We start from the raw sequence: 26,717 nt of genomic DNA, 5'->3' as shown, positions 1-26,717 counted from the left end.
TTTCATCACACGTCACAACCTGATCAAGAAATGGTTAGTTCTTATTGCATTGCACAAGAGAGGACAACTTCAAAATGATGATTTTTAAAATTTTTATTCAGCTCACGAGGCACGCACTTATCGAGCTTTGTTCACCTTTCCAATTTGCTTCTAATGCCAAATGACCATAGAATGGTCAATGTTGAGTTCTTCAGCAACTTCTTGTGTAGTTGTAAGAAAATCAGCTTAAGAGATGACTCTCAGTTGGTCACTGTCACCTTCTGAAGGCCGGCCACTGTGCTCCTCATCGTCAAGGCTCTCGTCTCCTTGAACCACACCTGCACTGCATGTTTGTTAGTAGTTCCTGGGCCTGATGTGTTGTTGACGTTACAAGGTGTCGCCACTGCTTTACAACCCATTTGAACTTGAATAAGAAAACTGCTCAAATTTGCTTTTTGTCTAACATTTCCACAGTCCAAAATAAATATATAATAACAAGTAATAAGTCATTAACAAAAAGAACATATAGCAAGAAATGCACAGTAAAATGATGTATAATATAACCACATTTATTTAAGAATGTATTCCAATATCAAATGACAAAGTTCAGCAAAGGAAAACTGCAATTACTTGTGCACCAATCTAATATTTCAAACTAATGGGGAGGTGATGAGAAGAGTTCAGATGAAACAAGATTGTTCATGAAATGATGACACTTAAGTACATGGGAAACCCATTAAACTACTCTACTTACATAAAATTTTCCATAATAACTCTTTAAAAATCAGCGATAGTTGTTTTTGAAAGCTATAAGAGATAAACTTTCAAAATACTTTATAATGCTCTCTTAACAGGAAATTTATGTCAATAGTTAAGTTCACAAAATTTAAGTGTTTTAGAATACAGACCTTTGTAGTATTTTATTTTCCAGGCTTTCTGGTTTTCTATATGTTTTTTCCACTCATCAAATTCAGGAATACTGTAGAAGGAAAGTTCCTGCTTATTTTTGCTAGCCTTAAATGAATAATAAAAAAAATTAGTTTTTCTGCTACTATTTAAGACCATTGTATAAAAGTATATTAATGTAAATAGTACCTTTACAATAGGGGTAATGAACTCTTCAAGAAAACCATGCTTCAAAAGTGATGGCCAATTGTGATGGATGAAATTAATAAGCAGGCCTTTTATGTGAGAACCATCTTGATCCTAAATAAGTATCAGTAAAGAGTGTCATGATAATTTAATGAAATGTAATTACTTTATATAATCAAATTTTTAAATATATGAATGCAGCAATGAGGCAAAATTCCATTCAAACTTTAGAACTGCACTGTATAAAACAGAAGACATTATTCTTTGGATGATTAAAGAATTTCTTTCTTAAAATTCAAATAAAGAATATAGCTATGTGATAAACTGAATCTTTCTGTCACTATAAAACATACTACCATTATCTTTTTTATAGTTTTCCCAGACTTCACTAGAAGACAGAAATACAAGAAACACAGTTATAATGCCACTTTGCTGAAAGAAGAAATCTATGGAATACAAGTACTCACAAGTCTTCTCTTAACATAAAAACTGATAAATTTCTGCCTAAAATTACACAGCAGCTTCTCAGTTGAAGATTTACCTACAAATGCTTTCAGTTAGAGTACATGAGACACAAGCAGTTGGATGGATACGAAACTCTTCAATTTTATGTGTATGCTTAGTCACTCAGTCATGTCCAACTCTGCAACCCCATGAACTGTAGCCCACCAGGCTCCTCTGCCCATGGGTATTCTCCAGGCAAGAATACTGGAATGGAATACTGGAAGGTCTCCCAGGGGATATTCCCAACCCAGGGATTGAACTCAGGTCTCCCACACTGCAGGCGGATTCTTTACCATCTGAGCCACCAGGGAAGCATATGAAACTCTTCAGTTTTCTAGCTCTTGCCTAATTACTGCCATTTTACTATTCAAATCCTCCTAGCTTTTTGTGCATCCCAAATTATGCTATCATAAACAAATATCAGCCATTTTCCTATTGATTAACCTTTCCTGCTTATAAATTTCACCATTTCCTTCCTGTTTACAGGCAAGCTTCAACGTCATAATACTATAGTGTGTTCTCTTTCCATATTTACTGAATTTAAAAACATTTTAAAATAACTAACCAAAAAGGTGGGTACCATAAATTAGATAATGTAAAATGTACTTCACACAAACCCTGCCATTAAACAATATTTTTCCCCTGTGAAGTATAATCATTTTCAATTTACTATCTTGGAACAAATCTTATGAAACAAATATCCAAAGGACATTCTGAAAAAGAGATGTTTTATTATGTGGCAACTTTTAACCAACCTGATCAGTCATAATCATAATCTTTCCATAGCGTAAAGTTTTCAGAGATTCTGCATCATCATAACTTTTCTTATATTGTAGACCAACTATTTTAATAATATTGTTTATTTCTGCATTTTCCATGATCTGTGCAAAAATGAAAAGAATTGAAGTATTTTAAAGTGTCAAAATATAAGAAAGATGAGTCAGAATTGACACATAAAAACACACCAATTTTAGTTAAAGTAATAAACTGTCATATACACATGTGGGTACATATGCAGATACACACCTGTTTGTGAGAAGCTTCCCGCACGTTAAGAATCTTTCCCCTGAGGGGAAAGACCCCATATCTGTCCCTCCCAATGACGCCTAATCCAGACACGGCCAGGGACTTGGCAGAGTCTCCTTCTGTCAGGATCAGTGTGCACTCCAGGGAATGTTTGCCACCTAAGAGAAATGAGTAATGATATATACTCCAAATTTCCCAATTTTACCAATGAAAAACATGAAACCAAAAAGTTAACAATCACAATGATAATAAAACATTATAAAGAGTCATCTTATATTATGCTCAGTATAACGTAAAAATGAAGTATATTTTATTGAAGTTTTATCCCCCCCAAATTGTAATATGTGTGTGACAATTTTAGTGAAATTTATCCTCTGAAAATAAAATCCTATATATGTGGAAAATTAAAACCGTCTATAACTGAATAAAAACTTAAATCAAAATCTAAAAACCAAACAAAAACTGAATCTTACCAGCATCATTAGCATCATCCAATTTGGGAATACCTTTGATTTTACTGTACTTTACTGATGAACACTTCTTGTTCAGCTGTGTCTGAGCCTTAAATTTCACCCAGTTCAGGATACTTTCTACAATGCCACAGTTAGAGGCCTAAAAATCAAAGAAGCAAGCAAGAAGTTCACACACTTAGCTAAAATTAATGTAATACTTGGAATCTGGGCAGTTGTAAGGCAAAATGATAATAATAATGATATATGCTGTCAAATTATTCTAATTACAGTAAATTAATTCAGGCAGCTATTCACCATGACCTATTAGACTGAAAGGTAAACACATGAGAAAAAGGCAACTTTACCACATATGAAAAAAATTTTATTAGAATAAACTCCATAAGAAATATACACAGCTTTTGTTACAAGTTAGTTTTGTTAAAATGAACACAGTAAAGGCTGATCCACCTATGAATTTACTACCTGGGCAATTATAGACACTGACATTTATGATATCCTTCAATACAAAAACATGAATCTGGAATTCACTATGACAAAAAAATATTAACATGAAGGGAATATCAGGATAAACTCAAAAACTTATGAATAGTCCTTATTTTTTAAAGAGCTTGGTAATAAGGATTCTAACATTATACGTGTGTGTCATTCTGCAGTGAGTTAACGGGTGATAAGATGTCAAACTTTACTCCCCGAAAAAGTAAAGCATCTCCAAGTTTGAGTTATTTATTTTTCATCAACCTGGGTAGTTTGATTTTAGGTGTATGAAAGAGTTTTCTGGAATGTTTCAAATATAAAAAGAAATGAACTATGTTATCAAATCTAAACTTCCTTTGCCAAAAATGAAAAAGTATAAAAATGAAAATCAAATTACTTTATAAAAAGAACAACTGTTAAGAGGGCAGAAATTTGGGAAATGATTAGCATTGGGTCATCGGTATTCAGAATTCATTATGATCAGACCCAAAATTACTATTCTATAGGCCTTTAGCTAAACCTAAAAATCAACTTTTGTTTTTGTTTGTTAGACCCTACCTTTGAAATTCCAATACCAAAATTTGATAAATGTTATCTCTATTGCAATATTACATAATATTCCTCCAAAAAACTATAAACTTTCAAAGAGGAGGGGCTGTAATCTATTCATCTTTACATTCCCAGGGCAAACATAAGGCATTTAATATATGTTTGGTGGCATTGGTGAATAGGAGAATTGAGGCAAATCTTATACAGAAAAGACTATAAAAAATTATTAGCAGCCACAGCTCAGTTATAAATCTAAGATTTATTATTTATATTATCATCTTGTTTCAGAAAGGTTAAGGCAGCCTAAATAAATATGTGCTAAGTAAAATGAAGAAAAATATATACAATACGGTAAATTTTATGTTAGGCATATGTTACCATAATTTTTTTTTTAAGTTACATCTACAAAATCAGTAGATGAATTTGAAAGGAATGGAAAAGATGAAGACAGGAGTCCTGTGAGGACCTGTATATTTTTTAGATGCAAAACTGGCTTTTTAAAGACCAATGCAAACTGAAAACATAATTAGTTACATGATTCCCTACTTTAAAGTTTGGCAAAATAATCAACTGTTTTATGAAACAGTGTCTATCTAAACTTTGAAGTTTTCAGAATCAAGCATTTTAGTTTTTAGGATAAGTATGCCTGTATCTGCAGTTAAATAAGAAACTAATCAAAGTAACTAGAATAAATAAATCAAGAAAACTACTTAATCAACTCTAAATTAAACAAAAAACACTGAAAAGTAATATACGTTTTACTCACTGCTTTAAAAAATTTTTCTGATAGTTGGCATTTGGATCCAAAACTTTTGGGCTGCAAAGTCATGTTTTCCTTAGTTTGAGAATCAAAAGTTGGATTTTCAATAAGGCAGTTAATAAAAACCCATATATGATTTTTTACCTGTTGAAAACATATCCAAAAAAAGGTCAATATCAGAATTGATGTTACTTAACAATTCAACAGAATATATAAAACATCACTTACTTGAAATGGTTTCACTGACACACCAGCTTTGTTCTTTTTCTTAACTACTTCAATCAGTTTACCAACAACTTGGTCTACTACGTAATCCACATGCCGTCCACCCTAAAGAGGGGGGAACAAAAGAATACAAAATCTTCTGTAACTAAGGCAGCAAAAACAGTAACATTCATATTTTTCTAGAATGAGCATTTAATCTTCAACACAACTTTTTAAAGTTAGTATGACTATATTACTCACCCTATATATCAGAGGTAATATGATAAGTCTCAGAAGGAAAGAGTTGAGATTTAAAACATAGTCTTTTTGGCCATAGAGCTAATTAGCAACTCTATATAATGCCCCACAAAGTGAAAACAATGAAAATGAGACACGGAAGTGAGAATGAACACTGGCCTGGTGGTAGCAATGACACTCACAAGACTGCCACTCAGGGACCATGGTAGCCATCAACAGTGGTCTTCCCCTTCACATTATGGACAAATCCAACTGTGTTTTTAACTGGCAACATGTCCAGTTACAAAGATTTACCAATCTAGACTCCCTTGCAGGTAAAGGTAGCCACGTGACCCAGTTTTAGCCAGAAAAGCTGGCAGAGGTCCACTGGATCGCGTTTCCAGGAACACTGCTGCATTCCTGATATAAGCAGAGAGATCCACTTCACATATGCATTTGTCCCACTTCATTCTCTCCTTAGGACTTGGAAGGGTGCAGCAGATGTATTAAAGGCATGAAGATGAAAGCCACATGCTAAGAGAGGCAGGAAAGAAAGCCAGGAAGAGAACAGGTCCCTGTTGACACTGTGAAGTCACAGAACCAGACTAAGACTGCCTGCCATCAGTTCCCAGAAGAGGGAAAGTGAAACCGTCACATGTCTACAGACCACTGCATATTAGGTTTCTATTACACATAATAAAATGCAATCAAATCTGATACAGGATTTCTGTTGACTAGAAAAAGTGATGCTAGATTATAAAAAGTAAGTTCAAACTTGAACAAAGTTTGACAAAAGTGATAGCTCATGGCTTTATTCTAAAATACACACTTATATTGCCCAATATTTCATTATGGTCAATGGATAAATGGTTATAGATGAGAAGAATTTCATTTGATTTGGAAATTTAAAAGCCTACAAAAAAGGTTCAAACTCCTTAGAACCACAGATAAGGTATTTCATGATGTGATCCCAAAACAGACTCATTACTTTTTATTTGTTCTTTTACACTCAAAACTCAGAACAAGGAATTTGTTATCATTCTAAATTCCATAAAATACAAATGTATTCAACTATAAGCACTAATCATGTAAATTTATTTCTCAATGGATGCTTAAATAAATTGTAACAGATTTCATAGAAAATATACTTTTATTTTCATAAGTCAATTTTGATTTCACAAAAGCAGGGTGGAGGGGTATTATTTGTTGTTTTATCTTGTTTTTAATGAAGACTGTTCTACAACTGACTTGGAAACAAAGAATTAGTGTACTTACTTTTGTTGTTGCAATGCTATTTACAAAGCTGATTTGCTGGAATCCTTTTTCACTCAAAGTGAGACATACGTCCCATCTTTCATTTGCAAGTTCATGAATAACTTTTAGAGCCACTCCCGTTTCATCCAATTTGTCTTTCACATAAAGATCTACATAACTGCGAAATCCATTTACCTAAAATTTGGGAAAAAAAACAGTGAACAATTCTTCTGGCACTGGCAGCTGAGCTAGGTGAACACCAGCCAGTGTAGACATGTAGAAGGGAAGGCTCAAAGAAGCTTTCTTCTCCTTTATAAGAAAACAGCTGGTTAAACAACAAATTTTCTATGCATCTTCAAAAACTTGAGATCACAGGACAGCTGCACATCCAAAGTCTCAAGAGAGACAGGTGTTTGTAGGGAGACACAGAACCTAAATCATTTGCTTATCTGGGCAGAAGCTGCTTGGTGTGCTATAAGCCCATAGGAACCTGGAACCAGAGCTTCTGATGAATTTCTTTCTATAGCCAAGTGTGGACTAGTGTGAGTGCGTGAAGCACCTGAAGGCTGTGGTCAGAAGGGGTTCCTAGTCTTTTGCAGGTCTTTCCTCACAGGGTAGATCAGAAAGAATTTAGAAAAAGTGACCCTCAAGGGGCCAGGTGGAGAATAGCAGCCACTAGGAATTCAACCCAGACCCTTCACCCTTATCAGAAAAAAAAAGAACGGCTTACTTCACAGGAGGAAGGACACAGCTGGAAAGCAGTGGTGAAATACCACCAGAGCTGGGATAAAGTACTTCTGCCCGCCCCACCCCTCCTATGCCCATCTCATTTACATCTTAAAAAGGCTTATCCTGCAGGGCAGGGAGCCTGAAGAACACGGAAGGAGAGCACTGGTGTGACCTGATGCAACCAGAGGAAAACAGAAGACAAAGGGAACGTCTCCACCTCAAGCAGAGGCATAGACACTCCTGAGAAGGCTAAACCCGGAGACACAGGCCCTGAGCAGTCCAAAGCCTGAGACTAATCAGACATGGGGGTCTCCCACAAGCTATACCCAGGCTAGCAGGCCTCCAGTTGTAACAGTGGTTTCCAGCCGGAAGAGCTGCAAGAGACCCTCCTTGACCAGCAGCTCCAAGGCAAGCCCCAAAGCATAGAGAAAGGACAAGAAAGAATCTGAAGTATCTGGTGCCCACAGCAACAACAGACCTCAACACTAGTAACTGCGGGAACAACAGCCTGCAAATACAGCCCATTCCCTGTACAGATTAACATAAATCCTCATACTAAAGCCTATTCACACCATATTTACTATGCTATGCAACATAGCTGGTGTTCAACAGAATCTCACAAGGTATGCCAAAAGGCAAGAGGAAAACAGTCTGAAAAGACAAATCAATCATCAGAACTTAGATATGTCGCAGATGTTTTAACTATCAGATAGGACTTTGGCTACCTGATGCAAAGAGCCAAATCATTAGAAAAGACCCTGATGTGGGGAAAGACTGAGGGCAAGAGGAGAAGGAAGGGGACAGAGGACGAAATGGTTGGATGGCATCTGACTCAATGGACGCAAGCCGAGCAAAGTGCGGGAGACAGTGAAGGGCAGGGAAGCCTGGCATGCTGCTGCAGCGCATAGAGTCACAAAGAGTCAGACACAACTTAGCACCTGAACGACAACAACAGTGGCTAACAGGTTAAAGTCTCTTGTGAGACAGAACCTTTAAGAATGGATCAAATGCAAATGCTAGAAATTGAGAAAAGCAGAAGATACAAAGAGTGCCTTTGGCAGGCTCAGAAGTAAACTTGACACAGTAGAGGAAAAAAGTCAATGAACTTAAAAATACAGCAACAGAAATCAAACAAACTGAAACTCAAAAGAGAAAATAGAGTGGATAAAGCAGAGTAAAACATCCAAGAGCATGGGTCCTACAATTTCTGCATAATTAGACTACCAGAAGGAAAAGGAAGAACAGCACGTTAAGAAATAACAGCCAAAATTTTTCCAAAATCAGTGACAGACACCAAACAACAGATCCAATAAGCTCAGGAGACACCAAACAGAATTAAGTACCAAAAAGAAAAACCACCACCACCAACAAAAAACCCTATATATATTCATACTCAAAAAACAAAGACAAATAGAAAATCTTCAAGGCAGGCAGAGGAAAAAGAAACCTCTTACCAAAAGAGGAAGGAGGATATGAGTCACAGCAGAGGCCATGCAAGCAAGAAGACAACAAAGTAACATTTTTAAGTGCTAAAAAACAACTACTGACTGTACTTCTATACTCAGTGAAACTCTGTATCCTTTCAAATGAAGGAAAAAATTCTCTCAGACAAACATAAACTGAGGGAAACTACTGTCAGCAAATGTATCCACAGGAAATAAATGGTAAAGAAAAATCTCCAGCCAGAAGGAATATGCAATAGATCAGAAACTTAGACCTACAGCAAGAAATTAAGAGCACTGGAAACGGAATAAAAGAAGGTAAACTATAATTCTATTTTTTTATTGCTCTAAAGTATAACTGACTGCTTAAAGCAGTAGCAACATCATCAAGTCAGAAACTTGACACAGTTAAAAAAAAAAAATCAATGAACTTGACTGTGGGAATATTTCTGCCACAACTTTTTCAAATATTTCTTCCTCCTCATTCTCTCTCTTCTTCTGTTATTTAGAGAATATGCCAAAGCGAAATGTATGATGAAGAGGGCCCAGGGACAGAAAGGAGGACCTGGGGATACACTGTTATAAAGTTTTCGCTCTACACACAAAGTGACAAATCAAGGTGGACTCAAATTATTTACAAACAGGTATTATAAACCCTAAGGCAATCACTAAAGAAGGTTTAAAAATAAGAATAATAAGTAAAGAGGATTCTTAGAGGGCACAGTGGTAAAAATTTGCCTGCCAATCAATGCAAGAGATGTGGATTCAATCCCTGGGTTGGGAAGATCCCCTGGAGAAGGAAATGGCAAGCCACTCCAGTATTCTTGCCTGAAAAATCCCATGGACAGAGGAGCCTGGCGGCCTACAGTCCATGGGGCCTCAAAGAGTCAGATACGGCTGAGCAACTGAGAACATGCACACACACATAATAAGTAAATAGAGAAGATGAAATTTTTTTTTTTAAATGCTGAATTAAAACCAAAGAAGGCAGGATACTAGGAAGATAAGGATACTAAGTAACCAAGAACAAACACAATGAATCAACATATAACATGATGGTAAGCTTTAATCCAAATGTATCAATAATTACTTTAAATGTCAATCATCTAAATACACTTGTTAAAAGAGATTAACCATTTAAAAAGCAAGATCTAACTACAGGCTGTCTACAAATTAACAAAGCGTGAGTTATTTTAGAAGACACTTACGGGCAATTTCTTTCCATTAAACATGACCTTGACTCCCTTGCAGGAACCAGCCAAATCATAAGCTCTTCTGGTCATGAGAGCAACAATATCCCTGTCAAGCTTCTCCATCTTAAATTTGGACAGATCTGGTTGGAATGTTATACATGTGTAATCTTCACCATCAAAATGTTTAATTTTGGCTTCAGAAGTCTTCATCATATTATTCATCCATGTCTTTAAGAGAAAAAATATTTAAATATTTATATTGTGCTTCTATATTAGATAATAAAGACTCAGCTAATGAAATACATTCATTTACCACAACTAGAACCATTTTCCAACTTTCACAACAAACCAATCCCTAAAACATTACTATAAATGAAGAAATTTTAGATAAAACTATTATAACAACCTCATGCTGAAAATAAGCAAAATCAACTGAACAGCTTTATATATCGTTAGTTAAATCTTTTAAAATCTACAAATGACCATACAGAATTATACAAAAATAAAAAGGTACAATGCTTTTCTAACAAAATTATTTTAGCTTACGCAAAATTTTCAAGGGTCTACAAAAGTGAAATATAAAACTTTGAAATATAAATGATCAATTGACAAGGAAATTTTCAAACGTGCTAACTGGGTGCATTTCAATTAGACTGTACGGCTCAGGACCCTCCCTGCTGCTCACACACGCTAAAGGGAAAGTCTGTCAAATGAAGCATTTTGTTTTAAAGGAATAGGAGGAAAACAGATTTATGTAAAATCTCCCAGACATTCGGTAGCCTTTTTACTCTGATGACTTGCTTAATGCTTAAAATAATAATTTATATAGGTATCTAAGGTATTATAGAGGTATTACCTTGGCAAAGCACAAACATGATTACTCTTAAAAAAGAATCCGTCACATTTCTATCATACCTGCTTAAAACTATGCTTGTATTCTTTGCAAGCGGTTTCTACTGTAAACTTTGTACTGAAAATATTACAAAGTTTTGCACCATAACCATTGCGACCACCTGTAAGAACAATTAAATGTGAAAGGTTTAATGAAAACAATTTTAAAGGGACTTTGTTAACTCACCTACCATAGGGTAGGTCTGTTGCAAAACAGTTTCCACTTATTATTTTAATCGATTGAATATTTCAAAGTATATTTAGATTTTTCATTTAAAGAAACATACAATTAAGATTTAGCACATACAGTAATAGTATATTTTGTAGATTATCTTCATAACAATTTTAAAAAAATTAAGCACTGTATCTTCAAACAATCCAGTAAGTCTATATGAGTATGAATCTGAGCTTTCTATCACAGTTACTTCTATTACAAAACTCTAATCTATATACCTTCCTAGAACTTTGGTTTTGGAAAAAAAATCATCTTTGGGGAAATGTAAATAAGTAGAAAAACAACTGGCTATGGTCAAAGCACTTTCAACTCTATAGAGTCTAGACTTTCAACCTTGACTCAAAGAAAACACTTTAAAAGTAATTGATACCAAAAGACATGGTGCTTATGTAAAAACAAATTCACACATACAGAAATCATATGCATCTTACTTTCATCAGTACTCTAATTCAGAACCCAAACTATCAGCCAGGTTAGACAGAGTTCCAGGAGTTCTAGCAGAAGTCAACGTACTACAAGTTAAGTGTCTATAATCAAGACAACAGTAATACATGATAGTTTTTATAGATATTAATTCTAAGAAGGATTTTCTCACAACAAAACTAGAAAAGCTTCCTTTTCTGTAATGTCTTACATAGAAATAGTAACAGACTTCTATGTTAAAAGACCAGTATTTCTCAATAAAAATTCCGATCAGCCATTTAGACTTTACCTGTTACTTTTTTCTCATCATCGTCATAGTTACTGGACGTTAAAAGCTGTCCAAAAATTAATGCAGGAACATAAACTTTCTCTACTTTGTGTTCTACTACTGGAATGCCTTTCCCATTATTCCAAATGCTTATTATGTTAGATTCACTGTAAATAAACAAGCAGAGTTTAGAGCTTAAAATAGTTTAAAGATAAATCAATTAATTTCCGTCAAAAGTAAAGTGACCTAGAACAAACATGAATGATCATAAGCAAAAGGCAAGCCATTATCAATTGGAAGACACTCACTCATCTTTCAAGAAAACCCTTGCTGAGGACACATATTACCATCCCTGAGTCCTAACTCTAATTAGGGTCACTAAGTTCTGCAGGTAATACTGCAAAAATCTCCCAAGAAAACAAAACTCTTCTCAACAGTAAAAGCAGTGAAGCTTGTATAAGAAGCCAGCTATCAATTCCACTTTCTTTTCATACATAGGAGCCATGAGCCAGTCTCCCTGTGAACCACAGGCTCTGTGGGGCTAGCGGCCATAGCCATTTCACTTCCCACCTGACTGCTGAGGAGTGCAGGCAGAAAAGGAAAGCTATCTGAAATATATTCCACTCTCCATCTAAATGTTAGAGGGTTATTTATACTGTAGCAATCATTGTTAGACTAAAAAGCACATCATTTTCTTTCCCCAAATCAGCAAACCAACTTTTCTTTCCCTCACTTTTCACAATACAGGTTCAACTCTCCGAATCACAGAGACTCAACTTTTCTTTCCCTCACTTTTAACAATTTGGGTTCAACTCTCTGAATCACGTGGACTCAAATTTTGTTATTTTTATTCATATCTCCTGATCATTAAGACATGCGTTTAATATTTTAAACACAGTTTGTCCTATTAGATTTGCTTCATCACTATCCAATCTTCCTTCATCCCAAATGCCACTGTATGAGTCTAATTAGTATCACCTTAAATACCGATTACTGCAACACAGCTAAGAACAGAACTAGCCACTCCCTTTAAATATATTCTTCATAACAATAATGGGCTTACCACAGCTTTCATAACACTATTTTTTACACCAGGACACAGCAGTAGCTCCATGTTTTCTATGAAATCAAGCTTAGCAGTCCTCTATTGCATGTTCAAGGCCCTTATGCATACCAGCAGTCAAACTGAACTACTATTCTCCAACATGCATCATATTTTCTTTCAAGTCAGTTTTATTACTTGTCCATATTCAGTCTCAATTCTTTCATTTCTTCATCGTCTTTCCTTTGCCTATAAAATCCTTTTCTTCTCTGTCTAGCCAAATTTTACCTTAACTTCAAGAATCAATTTACGACTTCTGTCCTCCCAGCCTAAAACAATGTTTTCCAACATTCCTTATATTGAAACTTGCCAAAAAAAAAATCTAAATTATTTACTAGGGACCTCAGGACATAATTAGGTTATCTCATGTGTGGGTATACACTCTTTACAGAATATACAGCTAAATATTTAAGTATGTAACAGTTCAAATGAGCTACTGTACTTTACCTTGCGTGTCCCATATCCAGAGGTCAAGAGTGAAGCCTTGAAAACAGGGGCCCTGTATTGCATTATTTTATAAATATTGAAATAGTTCCTAGCTTGAGTTTAAAACCTGTAACTTATTAAATATCTTTTTTTTTTTTTTTTTTAACACAAGACACTTCATGGAGTTTAAAACTAATAGAGAACAATTCTGAAGGAAACAAAGAAAATAATGGATGGACAATTACAGATCTTAAACATCTCAGAATGACACTAAAGTCAATATACTCATGAAAAAAATCCTTAAAATCTTTTCATCCTACTTAGTATATATAGTGCTATAATTAAAATAAGGCACTTTGTAAATTCATAATCATCACAGTTTCAAAAAAATAAGATACCTCATACATTCTTTAAGCCTATATGAGTATGAAACTGAAACTTTCTATCAAAGTCACCTCTCTATTAAAAAATTTCAGTTTATTTCAATTCCGAGGTCTGGAACTTATTTCTATAATCTCTAAACGATGATTCAGAATTATATAACTGCATTTTTTGCTCCATCAATAATCTTCACAGAAGTATTAAAAGAATGATGTGCTTGAATATGCTACAAAATTCCAAAATAATTAAAGCTAAAAAGAAACTTGGAAAACAAGCTGAATATCCAATATTCATCACCTGGAAAGAGGTTAATTATGGCATATTGACATAATACTTAAGGATAGTTAAAATAACTAAGTAGACTTAAGTTAATAAGGAAGGCTGTCCTCAATATGTAAAATAGAAAGGTACAAAATAGTATATAGAAAGCCATTTTTTAAATGTATACATACTGTATATTCTATATGTGTGTACATTTTTTTAAAGGCTACAGCTTTAAGAATTTCAACCCTAAATAAATAAGAATACTTAAGCTAGAGAAATAATTCAAACTCTGGTTATTGTACTTTTCACATTTGTTAGTTTTTAATCAAATTGATGCCATCAAGTATGCTGTTTCAATACTAAACATTACACTATACTATTTAATGGGTTTTAAACTCCCCTGTAAGAAGTTGCTTCACATTCTCTAGCTTCTTAGAACTGCTGTCCAAATCCTGTACGGCATCCCTTGCTGACCTATTCCTGTGTCTTTTACAACTATGGCTTTGTACGTAAATTTTATCTCCACATCACAGAGTACTATTGAAAGAGTAATAATAAGAGCTAAGCTAGACGACGTATACTCTACATTTGATCCATCAACTCTTTTACACAAAGAGTTCATGAACACACACGCACAAAGAAAAATAAAACCTGCTATATATAGATATTAAAAAAGAATGCAAAAGAGAAGAGCAGTAATAAAGGCACTAGTTACATAGAGTTACTTTATCCAGAATCTGGAATAAATAAAGCTTGTCACTATGAGCCACTATCTGGTCTACAAAACTATTTTATAGCTCACTTCTTAATCACTTCGCTATAATGGGGTTCTCTGTAAGCTGTTTTTTAACTGCACATTGCTGGATCAATGTTGGCCAAAACAATTAAGATAAAAGAATCAAATAACTGTAACCATGTTTATCAAGAATGTATCTTTTAAAAAGGCCTTCCTTAGTTTTCAGTCAGTTTTGATTTTTAAAAAAGCGTGAAGATATTAAACATTCAACATCTATTACTCCATACCACTCTCCTAAAACATACTCATTTTTAACTGACAATTTCCTAACTATGTAAGAAAAGAAATCCTGACGGCTAAAATCTCCTTAAACCACCTTAAATGTCTGCGTAAGCTGTAACTTTTAAGTGTCCATCATACCATACCACTTACTTTTAAGTATGCATCTTACCATATAAATTCTCAGTGTAGTGTATTCATTATAGAAATGATGCAAGTAAAAAATAAGGAAGAAAAAGAAAATCAAGAACTTCAGTGGTATAGTTATGTAGTAATATTTTCATATAAGATATAGTCAACTTCATTGTATAACCAAAAATAAATTATATTTTTATATCATTTATCTTAACCATGCCCTCTGAAATTAGATTATTAACAATAAAGTTGTAACCGAATTATTAAACTTTCATGTTAAGGAAAAAATGTTAAAATCATGCTAACCTACTAATGAAATCACAGGGGATAAATATAACGTAATATCTTATAAAAGGCATACTGGTGAAAATAGCATAAACGTAAAAAACTCTATTTTGAACTTAAAACTTTATTATTTTCACACCCCCCTCAGCCCTCCAAAAAGAAAAAAATCACCACAGTGATTAGCTGAACACCTGGTACATATTCTATACTACCAGCAGTTCCCAATTTACAAATGACGTTATAAATAATGGAAAAGCCTAAATGTTCGTTATGAAAGAATACATTTAATCCATAACGTAACTGGAACAGTACTAACAATAGTGCACTTGGCCTTGAGTACCAAAGCAAAAGGAAAAAATACCCAGTGATTATTCTAGCAGCTGAAACAGCATCCACAGCACCAGAGAGGGAGAAAAATGGTCTCCAAGAGCTCCCATCAGAAAGTACTTTGGAGAAAAAGACTCTGAACAACAGAGGAAACTAAGAGGACAGCATTCTGGCTAAAAGAGGTAAGAATAACAGGGTCTCGAGCAATAGGAAACTAACTGTATGAATTATTCATTTGAGACATGTTCGTAAACTGGGACTATCCGAATAAAACAGCTTAGCATAAAAAAATTAAACTTGAAATATACTTACGGATCAATAGAAACTTTAATACAGGTCATGTTCTTATCCCTCTGTTTATTATCAGCTGCATTAACTACAAAAATAAATATTTTGGTGAGTAATCTATAAAAAGTTATAACAGACATACGTGACAAACAAACATATGGTTGCAAGTGCATCACTACTTAATATAAATATTTACATATGCTAATAGTTAAAGAAAATAACTACTGGTAACTTCGATTACAAAACCTTATTTTCCAAATAATATTCTTAAATTTTTTTACGTCACACTAAATTACTATTATGTCTTCTACAAAACAAGGTGTGGGGTAGGTAGGGAAATGATTTTGTGATATATAAAAACAAACATCTGCAGTTTACAATCCCCTATCCAGGCCTAAAAGTTAAAAATCGGGTTTAATTACATTTTATCTTGGTAACAAATAACTACTTTCTCTTGATTTCCTTCAATAAACTACTGATTTTATAGACAGAATGAGCTGAAACCAGTTGTTTTTGAATTAGAAAGGCACTCTTTAGCATCCACAGAAATCAAAATGCTAAATGCTATGAACTATAACTGATAATATTTGCATACATTAACCATGGCTTCAGTAAGATTTGAACACAAGCTAGCTGTAAAACTCAACTTCAATCACAGAAGGAATATGTTCCTGATAAACACTGTATAACCTAAAAGTAAAACTGGCAGATAGTTGTGAGATGAGCAAAAGTACAAAACTTACAAAACTAAGTAACCAGCTTTACTCTCCTTTCTTTTTCCCATAGACGGAAAGAAGCTTCAAGAGACCCACACAACCCTGGCAGGAAACCCAGCGGCACTGATGCATATGTGTGGCTAAAACATTCCCAAAGCCTGAGTACTCCCCAGGAGTCACTTACACACCAACACTTCATTGTGACTGAATTAACTGTGTGATTTGGAAAGCACAGAGGTATTTGGAACAAGGGTTGTTAAACCTGGTTGCCCAACAGAAATACCTAATGTGTTGTTTAGAAACACAATTTTATGTGTCTCACCCAAAACTAACTGAATCTGCAAGGATGAGGCCCTGGAATCTAACTTTAACATGCCCTCCCTGGACACACGCTAACACACAGGACCACACGCTAACCTTGGGGTTACTGACCAAATACAATACACGCATTTTACAGATGAACAAACCAAAACACAAAGACATAATGTCCAGAAATATGAACATATTACAGCAGGTAACATAGATTTTCTGAAGAATATTTATACTCAACATAAAAACCCAAGATATACCTCTAAAATTTATGTTTGGCTTTATATACACAGGAACATTATAAATGATATCAATAGAAACAAATTCATTAAATCTTAAATACTCACCCAAAATTTCATCAAAGATCTTATATAAACCCGGCACAAAGGTAACCTCTCTGCAATTCATTCCTACATCTTCATCATATACCCACATGAGCTGGATTGAGAGAAAAATTCAAAAGAATTTATGGAGTAAAATTTTACAAAACATAAACCCGTATTTGACATTTACACTGTAAATACTTAGGTCTTCAAAGTAGAAAAACATTACTTCAGTCACAAGCAACCTTACTGAATCCATATTCAATTTAAAAGCCTATAAATTAAGAAATTGTTTGTTTTATATTAAGTCTGTCTTCTTACTCATAAAGTCAGCTCTAATGTAAGGCACCAAAAATTGTTAATAACTATTTAAATACGGAACTAGCCAGGAAGTTCATTCAGGTTTTTACCCAAGGTGTTATGAAACCTAAACGAACTTTTTGGCCAACCCAATAAAACAGGGAAAAAAAACAAATCATATTTACTTTATGCTTTTGCTTCCCGAGTTATATTTTCCAATCAATGAGCAGCACGGAGTAAAACAACATGAATGCAGCATGATGTTAGACTCAAAGGTATCTAGCTATGAATCCCAGCTCTCACTAGCTGAGGGATCTGAGCAAGTCACTTGAAAAAAAAGAGAAATCTATTCAAACTTCAGTATCTTCATTTTTAGAATGGAGAAAACAGTGTTTGCTTTCCAAAACTGCTAGAATCAAAGAAGATATTAACTGTGAGCCAAGTAAGTATTAAACAACAGTCAATGTGTGCATATGAACTCTATAAGTTAAAATGACCACAGCCAGAACTTAAGAATTTTTAAGAAGTTCATACAGCACCATTTTACTATACACTTCCCTACACTCTACACGTCTCAGTTTTTATCTCCTAGTTTTATAATCTCTAGTAGGAAATGGAGACATTTCTGCCTCTTAGATCACTCTCCCTACTTTGTGTTATTACCAGACATGAAGTTATGTATTCATGTATGGTTTATATAATCACAAAAATGTTATTCAGTAGATACAGATATACATCTAATTTCAGTAAAATTTAATAACTACCTGTGTCAATGGCTCCACTGACCCGATGTAAGTATCAGGACGAAGCAGAATATGTTCGAGTTGTGTCTTTTTCTGATACACTCTCTCGACGGACAACTTCTTTGAAGAATCATTTTTGTTTGCAATTTCTGACTCTTCCTTTTTTGCAGCATTGTTCTGATCAAAGAGAGTCTAAAATTAACCAAAAAATCAAATTTAAATAACCTACCAAAGGGTAAACTAAAATGTACGGACACATGACATTATTTTGTTGTTAAAGAGAAAACCTATCTTTCAGGCTCATTTTTATTAAGTTATTAAAAAAAAATCAACCCTGAATATTCATTAGAAGGACTGATGGTGATGCCCTAATACTTAGCCATCTGATACAAAGAGTCGACTCACTGGAAAAGATGCTGATGCTGGGAAAGATTGAGGGCCGGAGGAGAAGGGGGTGACAAAGAATGAGATGGTTGGACAGAATCACTGACTCAATGGACATGAGTGTGAGCAAACTCCGGGAGACAGTGAAGGACAGGGAGACCTGGCACGCTGCAGGCCATGGGGTCGCCAAGAGTCACACGTAACTTAGCGACTAAACAACAGAAAGAACACAGGTCTCTTTACTGACAGTTTAGTTCTTTTTGTAATATAGTGTGAAACTGCAGTTTTGACTGAACCCAGACACCAGAACTGCTAGAACAGCCAACAACTATTCAGGCAAGAAATAAATATTTCCCAATTCTATAAGATACCAGATTAATGCTGTCGTCAAAACTTTCCCTGGGAAGAAGGACTTCCCTGGTGGTCCAGTGGTTAAGAATTCACTTGCCAATGCAGGGGACACGGGTTCAATCCCTGGTCCAGGAAGATCCCACATCCCGCAGAGCAACTAATCCCAGCGCCCCAGAAGAGAAGCCAGTGCAGTGCTGAGCCCGCGCAGTACCGCTAGAGAGCAGCGCCGGCCCTCCAATACGCACACCGTGACGACCCAGCACTGCCCAAAGTTAGTTAAGTAATAATTTTTAAAAACTTTCCAAGGAATGTCCGTTCTTATCAGGTTAGAGGTTGGCAAGGACTGAACCGGACTGACAGCAGGGGTCCCAAAAGCTCCCAGATACAAGCTCCCGCCATGAAGCTACTAAGGACTACAGTAAAGGGGGCAGATATAGTTGGTGTATGCAACTCTCTTTGCCAGTTCCATGGAGGCAGAAGTTGTCATTCTAATTCTTATGGCGGATAAGGATTCCAAACAAAAATTTCTGCAGGCTGCCCATTTCCCTGTTTTTTTAATAGCAGCAAGGAAAACATCTTTCTACTTCTGGAACTCCCTAATGCTGACAAATTAGATATCTCACTAAGAGAGAGTTATTATGATGGCCTATCTTCTTTTTTTGAGTCCCAAAGTAACTCAAACAAAACACACTGAGATCTTTTCATAGGTCTTTGAATTTTAGTAGAAATGAAATAGAAGACAATGGGAGATGGAGAGAGTTTGTGCATTTCAACGAGCAAGCAGCAGCACACCACTTCACTGTGAGCCTTGAACACATCCACACCACCATCCTCAAAGTCATTGCTTTTAAAAGCACGGCAAATGGACATTTAAAAATCAAAATACATGACCTCTGAGTAGACTAAACTTTAGCAAGCATTTAACAAACCAAACCTATGGAAACCCAAGCATCAATTATAATCTTTGATTGCCAAAAATTTTACATAAAATTAAAGAGATTTTCTTACATATTCTTTGATTTATATGGTTACCCATTAACACTGCTCAGAGTCAATTAAAAATAGCTTTGGACATAATAAAATAATTATTTCCTAGTCTTCATATTCTGCTTCTGTCAAGTTAGTTGGATGATGAACTAGCGGGCCAGAAAAATGAACTATATTTTTTAAATGTCAGTCTCCAAATTTCTAATGATGTGCCTCGCTTTTTTAGATAATCCATAGAAATTAATTAAATAAAAACATAACTGATTACATTAATGGATCCTCAGAATAGTTAGAATATCATAATTACTAAGATCACATTCTTTAAGTGCTTAAGAACAATAAATGCCATGCATTCAAAGGTGGATAACAGTAACCTCTTACCATTAACTTAGAACTGTTTGCAATTTTGGCATAAAGTTATATGGAACTCATAATAACCATGCAAGTAAGGCTTTCCTATCTCAGGCTACTCTTCCAAAACAAATCCCACCACAAAGAAAACATTTGTAAGATTAGACTCTCACAAAGGCCCACAGTTACCTAATCTGGGCTCTGCATTTGGCCCTGATAACACTGAGATACAGCCCAGAGGATCACCAAGAGTCAGACATGACTGGAGCAACTCCGCATGCACGCACAGCAGCACACAGGTGCGGAGACAGGGGGAAGCCTACCTCACTCCTGCTCCCAGGTGGGTGCACAGGTACGGAGACAGGGGGAACCTACTTCACTCCTGCTCCCAGGTGGGTGCACAGGTACGGAGACAGGGGGAGCCTACCTCACTCCTGCTCCCAGGTGGGTGCACAGGTACGGAGACAGGGGGAACCTACCTCACTCCTGCTCCCAGGTGGGTGCACAAGAATAGCAAATGTTTGGTCTGCACCTACCAGATCCCTATCAATTTCAAAAAGTTGTCATTTTTGCTAGAATAAACTCTCAAAAGTCAGAGACTATGCAAAAAGCAGTCGGCTTTGTCAGATTACTATTTGTATTTTCCGGAGGAATAATACATAAATATTAAAAAATAAGTGTGATGATATACTTAAAGCATTTTATGCCAAAATATTTCTTCCTTAATATCAAATAACAGATGCTGAGGAAAGGAAAAAAGGTATCATTCTATCTAAAGTAGTGAAAAGCATTAAGAAATACATAGTATCTATAGAATATCACAATAAAACAGATGGCTTGTAGATATTTCAAATCAATTCACAATGAAGATTTTAAATAATTTCGTAACTTCATGTAAACCTTTAAACCTGACTATTTCATTGAGTAAACACTTTTAATTGCCTATAAATTTCTCTTACTATAACTTTATATGAAATTGTACATAATTAAGTATTTTTTAAATCAGTAGCTTATTAAAACTATACTGTTTAGGGCTTCCCTGATGGCTCAGTGGTAAAGAATTCGCCTGCCAGTGCAGGAGACATGGGTTTGATCCCTGGTCTGGGAAGGTCCCTCATGCCACGGAATACAACTAAGCCTGCGAGCCACAACTCCTGAGCCCTCACACCCTAGAGGCTGTGCTCTGCAACCAGAGAAGCGACCACCATGAGAAGCTCGCACACCACAGCTAGAGAGTAGCCCTCGCTCGTAGCAACTAGAGAAAATCCCGCACAGCCATGAAGAAATTGTTTTATAAAACTACAGTGTTTAGAGAATAAAATTACAAAAACATATTAAAAAATGTGAGTCCATTTTCATCAGAAAACAATCGCACACAATATACACATGCCTAGGGAAAATATAAAATACACCCAACAGAATATCCACAAAAATTACTCGTGAGAAGTAGAAAAGTTTTTCATTTTCTCTCCTGATATACATTTTCTAATCTTCTACAGTGAGCATATATTACAGCCTTTAAAAGCTTATTAATCCATGTATATGGAGACATAGTTAAGCGAGAGCAATGCTGAAGGTGTCTTTTTCTTCTAAAGGCACTGTCTGTCCTACTTACCGCTTCTGCGGCCCCCACTTTCTCACCAGGATCTAGGCAAAAAGGTAAGAGAAGCCAGAACAAGCAAGCCCAGGGGTCCCGGCAGTGGGGTCCTGGCAGGAGTCCACTCTGTGGTCGGACCTATCTGTACCTTCCTACCCTCCACAAACAGCAGCCTGCACTGCTCACTGACTCCAGGCAGTAAACCCAGGAGGCTCTCCCTGAGCCGTCTATCAGCTTTTCTGAGAGAAGCCTGGATTAATGGTCTCTAGCAGCTCCTGTTTATTATTAGAAAGTTGCCCCTTGAATACTGTCCAAGCCACTAAAAATCAAAATCTGAGGGGAAGGGAAGAGAGGGCAACTCTATACCCTTCAATGGGATGACCTGATCCCTTGAACAAACAGATGTAAATACAATATCCTTAGCCTGAGAACAGAGAAATTAAATGAAAAAAGTTCATTGATCACTTTCCCCACAGTAATTATTACTACTATCTCAAGCTCTTAAAAAGAAAGTCACTGAGTAGAAATTCAGTTTAAACACTGTTGCTGATAATATTCAGAAAAAAGATCAAGAAATTAGCTTCAACAAAAATAGTCCAGCAAGCTCACATCTACATGTTTATAAAAATTACTCTCAATCCCACACATGAAAAGGAGAATGATACATATTCGATACCTATGCATGCAGAGTCGCTTCAGTCATGTCCGACTCTCTGCGACCCCATGGACTGTAGCCCACCGGGCTCCTCTGTCCATGGAATTCTCCAGGCAAGAATACTGGAGTGGGTTGCCATTTCCTACTCCAGGGGATCTTCCAGACCCAGGGATCAAACCTGTGTTTCTTACATTTCCTGCATTGGCAGGCAGGTTCTTTATCACTGTGCCACCTGGGAAGCCCCTTCAATACCTATAGGCTAAGACAATTAGGCTTATTTTCAACACTGAAAACAAGGGGTCTTCTGATTTAAAAATGATTCAACCTTTTCTTATCCTGTATGCTCCACAGTATTTGTACTATGTAAAGTATTATTTGTTTTATAATATCTTGTACTATAGTAACTGCACTATTTCACATTGAATAAAAATTAACAGTTGCCCTCAAAGATAATCAACTACCAAGAGCATTCTGAATAAACTTTCATTAGGGTTTGATAAAATTGAAATCTTAGGAGTTAAGTTTATCTGTAATTAATTTTATTGTCTTTGTGTGGACAAATCAAACTATAGCAGTAAATAATGGAATCTAAGCACTGAGGGCAATATTTTCACTCCCACATACAGCTAAAGACAATGAAAATGCAAAGTAAACCCATGTTAAAACATTCTCCATATATCTACAATTTTGATTTGTGATTAATCATTTGTGATTTATACATATGATGATGCCATAACTGACTTTTTCTAAAGTTCAAAAGCTGGCTGCCATGTTAGAAATGCACTAATGCATTGAGAATTTTTAAATTATAATGAAAATGTCAATATATAAAAATCTATTTTAAAATATTAATCTATTTTATAGCATTTTGTAATACTGCTGACTTTTAATAAAAGAATATAGATTTAATAATTATCAAAGATACAACTTTTATCAAGACTATTTCTCAAGTACTAGAAAAGAAAAATTTTCAATAAAATAAACTCCTAATTTCAGAAAGTATGTACCAAGGTCATTCTGTAAAAAGAAAGATTCTTCATTTACAGAGTGATCACCTGATACACAGCAACTTGGGGCAATCACTCACAGTGTGTTTTTCTGTGGGAGAAAGAACTGCTGCCAAAGAGGGGAAAGGAGATGGTTTGCCAGTTGGTGCGAAAAAGGAACTGAGCCACCCCTTCACATTAGAGGCAGAGAAATCTCACCGTCACCAAGCCAACAGGAGACGGACCAGCAAAAGCGTAGCAACAAGCCTCTTGTGTCTTCAACAGACGCCCTCAGCGTCCACATCACAGCTTCACAACAGTGCTCCTGTCCTCTCCCTCAAGGCTGCCAGGCTGTGGTATCCATTTTATCACCCTATAACCACGGAGAGGGTCATGCTATCTACCCACCACTACTACAAACAAAAATCACAATGTGTCTCCAGAAATGCCCTCCCAAACCAAGGGACAGGAGAGAAGTCAGAAGATGAGGGATACTTTAATATCATAAGAAATGCTTAAATGTCCACAGTGAAAATAAAAAATACTTTCTCTAAAAAGAATCCAAATCAGAAAGAAGTAAGACTGTCACTAATTGAAGAGGAAATGATATTATGTAGAGAACCCTAAAGACTCCACCATAAAATTATTAGAACTAATGAACAAATCTAGGAGAGCTGCTGGATACAAAATCAAAAATCCACTGTGTTTCTGTAAACAGTGAACTGTCAGAAATTGAGAAAACAATCCCACTTATAATGGCAACAACAAAAATTAAAATACCAGGAATATATATATTATATATAATATATAATAATATATACAATATATAACATATAATAATATAGTGTGTGTGTACATATATATCATATATACTTTGTGCAGCATGCAGGATCTTAGTTTCCCAACCAGGGATCGAACCCACACCCCGTGCAGTGGGAGTGTGGAGTCTTAACCACTAGATGGCCAGGTAAGTCCCTACCTAGGAATAAATTTAAACAAGGAGGTAAAAGACCTCAATATTGAAAACTATAAGACACTGATTAAAGAAATTAAAGACAAAAATAAATGGAAAGAAATTCTATGTTCATGGAATAGAAGAATTAATATTGCTAAAATGTCCAATTTCCCAAGGCAATCTTGCAGATTCAATGTAACTCATATTAACATTCCAACACTTTTCACAGAAATAGAATAGACAATCTTAAAATGTATATGGAACCAAATAACTGAACCGCCCAAGGAATCTTGAAAAAGGACAAAGCTGGAGCATCACACTCCCAAATTGAAAACTTTATTATAGGGACTTCCTGGGGGCTTCCCCAGTGGCTCCGTTGATAAAGAATCTGCCTGCAGTGTAGGAGACCCAGGTTTGATTCCTGGGTCAGTAAGATCCCCTGGAGAAGGAAATGGCAACCCACTCCAGTGTTCTTGCCTGGAGAATCCCATGGACAGAGGAGCCGGGGGTGGGGGGGCTACAGTCCGTGGGGCCGCAAAGAGTTGGACTTGACTGAATGCAAAAGTAGGAAGTCAAGAAACACCTGGAGTAACAGGCAAATTCGGCCTTGGAATACGGAATGAAGCAGGGCAAAGACTAATAGAGTTTTGCCAAGAAAATGCACTGGTCATAGCAAACACCCCCTCCCAACAACACAAGAGAAGACTCTACACATGGACATCACCAGATGGTCAACACCGAAATCAGATTGATTATATTCTTTGTAGCCAAAGATGGAGAAGCTCTACACAGTCAACCAAAACAAGACCAGGACCTGACTGTGGCTCAGATCATGAACTCCTTATTACCAAATTCAGACTTAAATTGAAGAAAGTGGGGAAAACCACTAGACCACTCAGGTATGACCTAAATCAAATCCCTTATGATTATACAGTGGAAGTGAGAAATAGATTTAAGGGCCTAGATCTGATAGATAGAGTGCCTGATGAACTATGGAATGAGGTTTGTTACATTGTACAGGGATCAAGACCATCCCCATGGAAAAGAAATGCAAAAAAGCAAAATGGCTGTCTGGGGAGGCCTTACAAATAGCTGTGAAAAGAAGAGAAGCGAAAAGCAAAGGGGAAAAGGAAAGATATAAGCATCTGAATGCAGAGTTCCAAATAATAGCAAGAAGAGATAAGAAAGCCTTCCTCAGCAATCAATGCAAAGAAATACAGGAAAACAACAGAATGGGAAAGACTAGAGATCTCTTCAAGAAAATTAGAGATACCAAGGGAACATTTCATGCAATGATGGGCTTGATAAAGGACAGAAATGATATGGATCTAACAGAAGCAGAAGATATCAAGAAGAGGTGGCAAGAATACACAGAAGAACTGTACAAAAAAGATCTTCACGTCCCAGATAATCACGATGGTGTGATCACTGACCTAGAGCCAGACATCCTGGAATGTGAAGTCAAGTGGGCCTTAGAAAGCATCACTACGAACAAAGCTAGTGGAAGTGATGGAATTCCAGTTGAGCTCTTTCAAATCCTGAAAGATGATGCTGTGAAAGTGCTGCACTCAATATGCCAGCAAATTTGGAAAACAGCAGTGGCCACAGGACTGGAAAAGGTCAGCTTTCATTCTGATTCCGAAGAAAGGCAATCCCAAAGAATGCTTAAACTACCTCACAATTGCACTCATCTCACACGCTAGTAATGCTCAAAATTCTCCAAGCCAGGCTTCAGCAATATGTGAACCGTGAACTTCCTGATGTTCAAGCTGGTTTTAGAAAAGGCAGAGGAACCAGAGATCAAATTGCCAACATCCACTGGATCATGGAAAAAGAAAGAGTTCCAGAAAAACATCTATTTCTGCTTTAATGACTATGCCAAAGCCTTTGACTGTGTGGATCACAATAAACTGTGGGAAATTCTGAAAGAGATGGGAATACCAGACCACCTGACCTGCCTCTTGAGAAATCTGTATGCAGGTCAGGAAGCAACAGTTAGAATTGGACATGGAACAACAGACTGGTTCCAAATAGGAAAAGGAGTACGTCAAGGCTGTATATGGTCACCCTGCTTATTTAACATATGCAGAATACATCATGAGAA

General features: G+C 36.0%; 1 protein-coding gene across 8 annotated transcripts in view; it reads right to left on the bottom strand.

The window, feature by feature from the left end:
- TOP2B (DNA topoisomerase II beta) overlaps positions 1 to 26,717 on the bottom strand; it is a 94,626-nt gene that overhangs the window by 28,130 nt on the left and 39,779 nt on the right. For 5 of the 8 annotated variants that reach the window (XR_015156371.1, XR_015156372.1, XM_086380773.1 and 2 more), the window contains exons 2-15: positions 18,369 to 18,539; positions 17,329 to 17,419; positions 15,981 to 16,044; positions 11,755 to 11,900; positions 10,832 to 10,929; positions 9,932 to 10,144; positions 6,574 to 6,747; positions 5,086 to 5,187; positions 4,864 to 5,001; positions 3,075 to 3,213; positions 2,602 to 2,759; positions 2,331 to 2,456; positions 1,075 to 1,185; positions 888 to 993 (exon numbers count right to left, since the gene is read on the bottom strand). Coding sequence is in view for 6 of the 8 variants with exons in the window: in XM_086380769.1 (XP_086236895.1) it covers positions 888 to 993; positions 1,075 to 1,185; positions 2,331 to 2,456; positions 2,602 to 2,759; positions 3,075 to 3,213; positions 4,864 to 5,001; positions 5,086 to 5,187; positions 6,574 to 6,747; positions 9,932 to 10,144; positions 10,832 to 10,929; positions 11,755 to 11,900; positions 15,981 to 16,044; positions 17,329 to 17,419; positions 18,369 to 18,539 (1,837 nt within the window). In the remaining 2 variants the exon portion in view is untranslated. The remainder of the gene's footprint in view (positions 1 to 887; positions 994 to 1,074; positions 1,186 to 2,330; positions 2,457 to 2,601; positions 2,760 to 3,074; positions 3,214 to 4,863; positions 5,002 to 5,085; positions 5,188 to 6,573; positions 6,748 to 9,931; positions 10,145 to 10,831; positions 10,930 to 11,754; positions 11,901 to 15,980; positions 16,045 to 17,328; positions 17,420 to 18,368; positions 18,540 to 26,717) is intronic. The other 3 variants (XM_086380774.1, XM_086380770.1, XM_086380772.1) reach the window with 1 other exon arrangement.

This window comes from Bos grunniens, chromosome 27, assembly GCF_055505025.1.
Source record: "Bos grunniens cultivar Pamir isolate PY7600 chromosome 27, Bosgru_T2T1.0, whole genome shotgun sequence".
In the NCBI taxonomy this organism is placed as follows: Eukaryota; Metazoa; Chordata; class Mammalia; order Artiodactyla; family Bovidae; genus Bos; species Bos grunniens.
Note: the sequence above shows the minus strand (reverse complement) of the source record. Positions and strands in the feature narration are given on the sequence as shown.